This window comes from Nicotiana attenuata, unplaced genomic scaffold (assembly GCF_001879085.1).
Source record: "Nicotiana attenuata strain UT unplaced genomic scaffold, NIATTr2, whole genome shotgun sequence".
NCBI classification, from domain to species: Eukaryota; Viridiplantae; Streptophyta; class Magnoliopsida; order Solanales; family Solanaceae; genus Nicotiana; species Nicotiana attenuata.
Window position 1 is genome coordinate 2385369 of NW_017670235.1, and position 7064 is coordinate 2392432.

The 7064-nt window shown below is 35.2% G+C and overlaps 1 protein-coding gene across 1 annotated transcript; it reads right to left on the reverse strand.

The window, feature by feature from the left end:
* Positions 1–827: 827 nt before the first annotated feature.
* Positions 828–6695, reverse strand: LOC109236361 (MLO-like protein 1). The gene is made up of 14 exons (XM_019402534.1): positions 6405–6695; positions 6269–6326; positions 5920–6128; positions 5084–5200; positions 4919–4979; positions 4480–4574; positions 3827–3901; positions 3635–3723; positions 3390–3439; positions 2639–2679; positions 1764–1973; positions 1607–1674; positions 1348–1408; positions 828–1253 (listed from the first exon to the last, which is right to left on the reverse strand). The coding sequence occupies exons 1-14, from the start codon at positions 6531–6533 to the stop codon at positions 1053–1055; spliced, it is 1464 nt and encodes a 487-aa protein (XP_019258079.1). The 5' UTR covers positions 6534–6695; the 3' UTR covers positions 828–1052.
* Positions 6696–7064: the final 369 nt, after the last annotated feature.

Below are 7064 nucleotides of genomic sequence, written 5' to 3' on the forward strand. Positions count from 1 at the left end.
AATTTTTGAAACTTTGTATAAAAATATACATATATATAGGTGTAATAATGAATTTGAAATACTTACTCCTATAGTCGGTTTGGTTCGGTTTTTTTTGGTTTTTTTCTGATTAAACCATAACCAAACCAATTTGATCGATTTTTAAAATTCAAAACCAAAACCAAACCAAACCAAAAAGTATCGGTTTTTTTTGGTCGGTTTGGTTTGGTTTTCGGTTTGGTTTGGTTTTTCGGGTTTTTATGAACACCCCTACCCTCGAGGGAAGCACCCCGGGGTCTCGCCTTCAAACTCCACTTTGAGCTCCTCGAGGTCGGGCGTTGGAGTGCCACAGTAGCCCTAAAGTCGAACTCTCCGATTTTGGCCGTATACACAAGCTACAAGAACGAAAGAATTAAAGAGATAGGAAATTAACAAAAAGGGAAATTAGATTTACATTGACTCCAATGGAATAATTATACCAGCGTCCTACCAGCTGTAATATTGTACCAGACCAATAATAATTAAACACTTACTACTTTAACCTTAACAAAATTTTGACTTTATTGAGGTTGATTAATATTTAAACAGTGCCCGACTCATCGAACTAAGAGGAAAGTGAGCTATAGTAATTCGGGAGGGCTCTTGCCACATTCATTTCCCTTCAATCCTACTTGGATTCTTATATAAATGGAAAGAATAAGGTCGTACCAATACATTTCTTTGCTGCATATACTAGTCAATCGAATTGGTTGAGCTCTTCGTTTGACGCCAATTATAGGGTGATATTACTAGCACTTAAGTTGTAAATTGCAATTGATATGAAGCCTGTAAAAATAAGGTTATGAGTGAAATCATCGCAGATTCAAACGGACTAGCAACATTTTAATTCTCTTTCTTTTCTTAATCAAGCAGTATTATAATACATATGATGAATTTAGAAGCTTTAACTTTCAGCTTGGATATAGAATCACAATCCCCTATAAACAACAATGTGATCCGAGGCAACGTTACTACCAAAATGCAAAATTCACCTACAGGCAAAGGTTGCAGGATTCAGTTCCTAATAAATTAGCTTAAGCTCCATTAGCTGGTGGTTCCTTTCGCCCGATTCCTAACATCTGTAATCCTACACTGGAACCCTCAGTTGAACTTCCTTGATTGGAGCCCTCCGTAGCCGCCTTCAATCCCTTTTTCCTCTTCACTTTCTCTGCCCAGCCAAGAAGACCAACTTGAATATGCTCATCAAATATTGATTTCTTAAAATGGGTACCCATCTGTAGTTCAATATGCCAAAGACAGATAGATTTAACTTTAAGTTATATCAAGACTCCTAACCAAGCTACTTCAGGAACCCTGTTTAAAACTAACCTGTGTAACAAGAGCGTAAAGAGGCAACGTGCTATAGCTGCATAATACCTGAATGATTACCCTGGATAAAACAATGAAATCATAGATATAAAGGCCGTGATGAAAGCAAAATAGGATAGTAAAAGTAAAGATGCTATTCAACAAGCTAAGGCAATGCATATACATTTGCTATATTTTCCACTTGCCGAAACAGAGGACCAATACAGAGGAGAAAGGATAAAGGCGTAGAGCTAATACAGAAGTGGGCAGTGAACTTTACCCTATAACAAGCCGAGGAACAATGAAACCAACTTGTCCCATTATGCAGGAATCAAAGCCATATTGCACCTATAAAGCGATAAGGGGAAAAAGAAAACTAAGATTAGAAATAGAGAACTAAGCGAAAGGCAACCATGGTATAACAAACTATATCTTACCAATATCCAGAAAAAGAATGCTATCTCGAAAGCATTTTGGAAGAGGATAAAGTGTATCAAGAAGAGGACAATTTGAGGGCGGTTGAACCAGAAGTGTTCATCAGAAGGTGTTACCACCAATTCACCTTCTATGGCAACATGCTTCTCTGCTACCTCATGAGCTAACTGTATAATTACATGCTCCAACTTTGTGCCAACAGCAAGCAGAAGCTGATAAACCCAAAATTGAAATTAAGTGACAGAAGAAATCAAGTCAGGTTGTTGCTAAATGGAGCTTGGTGTTGAAAAAATTGAGAACATCATATAATACTCAAAGCCAATAACAGGAAAAAAATCATAAAGAGAAGTAATTGAATGCATGAGAAGAAAACATCCATGTTTAACATTCATCATAACTCCTTAGAAGGCTTGATGCAGCTAGCACAAGATCATGCTTTCAGATATAATTTTATCAAAGAGCTTTCGCCTTTCGCTGCTATAAGAACGTAGAAAAAATATACATAAAATCATAGTGCAAAAGGTGCCACAGAGCACATCTAATCTTCTTGGAAAAATATGCTTTATGTAGCAAAAGATGCTACTTTGAAGATAAACCCATAAAATTCAGCACGTCAATCTGACTGCCAGATAGCAGTCATTAATTTTTTGCTGATATATTAAATTATTCTATTCAGTTTTAAAGTGGAGGAGAAAAAACATAGCTTGATATATGAAATTACTATATGCATCAGGTAGTTTCAGTAAACACTAAATGATAGCAGTTCTGCTCAAAGTAGTAACTGTTTTATATGAATGGCTTTCTAATAAATTAAATTCAAGCTAGCTACAGGCAAGCATTTGAAACCACAAGAAAAGATTATGATAAGGCAACTCACAATAAAAGGAAAGAACGCAATCCAGAAATACGTGTGCCAACCTGGAGAACATATAAAATGAATTTATCAGCTTTCAGATCTAAACAACAAACAAATGACCAGAATGAAACACAAAAAAAGAACTTGTAAAATCATCTTAAAGCCAAAACGGAAGTTATTCAAGCAACACGTTCTATTTTAAATGCAATATCTTGAATGAATCATCTCAAGAATGCTGAAAACTGCAAACGTTATACAAAAAAGGGAAACTACAAATAGTTAAATGAAACCAAATAAATTCTAACACGATGCTTTAATTTCATTAAAAGTCGCGGAAGCATAATGAAATGTTATAAAATTATAACTGTACATGTACAAACTGAATGGAAACATAGATAAATCATTACCATTTGCCTCAGAGAAAAATAGCAAAAGGTCATGTTCATAGGGTACAAGGCAACAATATTCAGAAATTTTTTTTCTTTTTTTTTGACAAGTCAAAGATAGATTCACAATTTTCTCATCCTCAAGGAGGGAGTAAACTGCAAGCATTTTGGCTTATTGTCGGGTAGGAGTGCCCAATAACACATGGTAACAAATGCTCGGATATTCCAACATCTTACGTAATCATAATAAGCATAATATAACACCAGCTATGTAACCAGTATGGGGTTTATAACTCGAAGCATGAAAATGTCATATGACATTGAGACATTTTAAAGCAAAGCAGCTGCAAGGTAATAATGTCTACTCCAAGTTTGAGTTGGCATACCATTAACATTCAGAAACAAGAAGATGACAACAAATACCCAGAGATACCAACTGCAACAAATACAGGAAAATTGTAAGAGTGAGAAAGAACATCTGTAAATTCTTGCCAGTGGGGTGCTGCAAGGGCAAGAAGGAAAGCTTCCACTAAATAACAAAACAAACCGAACGAGAAGATTTACTTCCATTCAACCCAATTACAAGAAGAAAACAGATTTATTCATCCTAAATCTCCGTAGTATCACTTGCCTGATGCCGACAACAGTCTTAAAATCGTCTTCCAGAGCCCGAATCATGTACTTGTGAAAATTAAATTTTTTATTTTGCTTGCAGTGTGTCTGCCAAAGAGAAGCGAGGTTCACTATTATATGGCCTGATTAAGCACCAAAAAGAAGGCAAAACACCAAATGATTATATCATATAGGAACACAATGACGTTACCATAATGAACCCCAAACGCAGGGCAGCATAATCCGACTTGCTGACAGAACCATAAAATTGCTTAAAGAAAGAGTGCTGCAAGTTTTAATCAATAAGCAAACAAAAGTATTAGATGCTTACGTCAAAAGCAAAAGACACCTGACAACCATGTGGTAAGGCTCTATTACAGATTTCCCTATTTCTTCACCTTTTTTCTTACTAATAAATTAAACGGATGATTATCCAGCGTGGTTTTGAAAATATTTTAAGTGCTCAGCTTATATAAGAACCACTACTTGCTTATTAAGAATTCTCAGGTAACAGGGCCCTAACAACACACAGCATAAAACTTGCTTATTATATAAATTCTTTCAACGCCCTGAACAAAAGAACCCATATCTTAGCTAATCAAGATATAATATCTGACTTATTGGAGGCACGATCCAGCACTCGATAAGAAAAAGAAAGATAAAAGAAGGTGGTCATCACGTATTCATTTGTCTTTTGAGAGCATATGCACATTCCCCGTCTTCAATAGCTTAAATTTAATATTATTTCTTTTTTCTTTGCATAAAGATGTTTGAAGAGCTGTTTCCAAGGTAAGATTTGCTATATAGAGGAGAAACATGTGATAGGGCAAGAATAACTGCTTAGTGAGGAAGAAAAATTCTTACCAACCAACCAGAAATGGCTGAACGTTTGCCCAAACCAGCAAATCGGTCCCTGATGAAATCGTGTTGATGGACATGTGTGACCGGTGGTTTTAGAACTGCAAAAGAACGCATCAAATTGGTTTAATTTGAAGATCAACTTGATCTGGATATGATGTATTAAAGGAGTAACTCTGTATTTTAGTTATCTTTCCTTTCATGGCTTGCAATATGTCAACAGTCGTCACATAAAGTCTTGGTTCAGAAAGTAAACAGAAGTACATAACAAAATTAGCTACAGGACCGCGTGAGCTTTTCTGATCAGTCAATTACTTTCTTTCTTCTTTGCTTATCATCATTTAAAACAGCGCAATCAACTCCCAATTATTCTAGTATTAAATTAAATTCACATAAAGGAAACCAATGAGGATTTTTTACTATATGCACCAAACAGCTTCCATACCACGCCCAGTCTCATAATTATCTTTTGCAATGCTGTCCTCCCAGTGCTTCCACTGACGTATCTACAACATCATTTGACAAATTACAAACATTCAAATCCAACAATAAACAAAGTTGAAAGAGAGACCAGAAACAAGTAGATGCTGCAGAAGCTTTTAGTACAGACCTTTGCTCCTCCAAATACAACTGTCAGAAGAGAGAAAGTCACATGAACAATCGCAAGGACAAAGATAAAAATGTGAAGGTGATGCAACGCTTCAAGAGATAGTAGTGGGACCTTGTGCTGAAAAAAAAAACCAAGAATTATGTAGTTTAATGGAGCAATCGAGCTGTACTCTAACAGAAACAGATCATTATATATACTCCAGAATCAGATATTAGAAATGGGATTCAACTTTAGTGTCAGGATATTTAAGAAAATAATTCAAGTAAATGTATGTCTGCACAATATTTTTCACATTGCCTCTTACTAAAGATCAAGGACAAGTAATCCCTAAATTTTGGCTTTTCCCTTTTTCTTCGTATGTAAATAAAAAGAACTAAAACAATGGGTCATTGTAGCAAAGATAATAAATTTCAAAACCATAAAACGACAATGCAATAATCGTCATCTTTTTCTTTTTCCAAATACAAGCACTACCCAACCTTCCTTTTATGAAGGCACACATCATATGGATGAAACTAGAACTACTGAGCTTCTCAGCATGAAAAACTTCTGTCTATATTAGTATATACTTTATATTGCCAATTTAAGTTAATAGGACCATTCAATGCACAATCACAACCTCATGTATAGTTGCCACAAAAGAAGCCTTTTTCTTAGGCTCATAGACGGAAGCCTTTCACAAACAAAAAAAAAATATGGTGCAAAAAACTAGGACTAACATGAGTTCTTTTATTAGAATATTTATGGAATATGGACCTAAGAAAGAAGATCTCCAAAAGTAAATGCAACTACACCAGGAAAAAGTGATTTAAAAAAAAAAAAAGCGAACTGATTACTTTTGCACTGCAATAGCCAGCAGCAGCTGCTTCTTCAGCCAACAAACGGCGATGATGTTCTGATCCAGGACTAGCATGAGCAGCTTCATTCGTCTCGGATAATGAACATGGAAGTAAGTGCAAGACAACATCTTCAGGGACACAAATCTTGACTATGCTACTTTGAAGCACCGTTAATAACAGGGATATAAACCCCAAAAGCATCAACTCTGCACATTCATCAATCAATTCAAAAAATGCAATTTGATCAAAGTTATACAGCCACACAAAACGCCTAAAAGAGTAACATTAATTGATAAGTACAAATCTAAACAACAGTGTAAAATAACAGTTAGGCAGATGTTGGAACCTTCTTTAACTTTCTGTAGGGCTTCATATAAAGGCTTCTGATTCTTCTTCTTCAGATACTGCATAGCAAAACAAAGGAAATTCAGTGGCAGGAGAGATGGCAACAGGAGAAAAAGAAAAAAAAGAGAAAGAGTGACCTTTCCAAGGAAATGGAGGAAGCGTTCAGCGGCAAGAGAGATGGCAACGATGACGGTGCAGACGGCGGCCACCACCCAAGTAGGTGTGAATTCCAATGTAGACCCTTCCCCTTCTCCACCACCACTCATTTCTCTTTACTTCACAAAGATGAATCGCCGATGCCAAAAATGGAACTAGTCTACTGTGGGGACTACTCGACTCTGACTTGACCACTTTTCCTTTTTCCACACTGAAGGAAGAGGATTACAGATTTAGTGGGCGTTTGGACATAAGAACACTAAAATTCTAAAAAGAAAATTCTTTCAAGTTTGTTTTTGGACATTAATATAATTTTTGATTTTTTTGAAGTTCACTTATTTCGAAAAAAAATAAAAATATTTTTTTAAAAAAAAAGTGAAAAAGAATCTTATATCCCAATGGGTTATTAAGTTATACTTATCATGTTAGGTTACTATCTTTAATTATTATAGCATATAGGGAAGACTTATTTGCACCGAATAATTCAAATTTTAAACTTACAAGTTAGAGCTAGTGATTTTATACTTCTCCATTTGTTTCAATTAATATAACATATTTTTCGTATTAGTTCATTCTAAAGAACTGTACATTTTTATATAAAAATTTTTAAATTTTACTTATTTCATCATTAATGCTAAAAA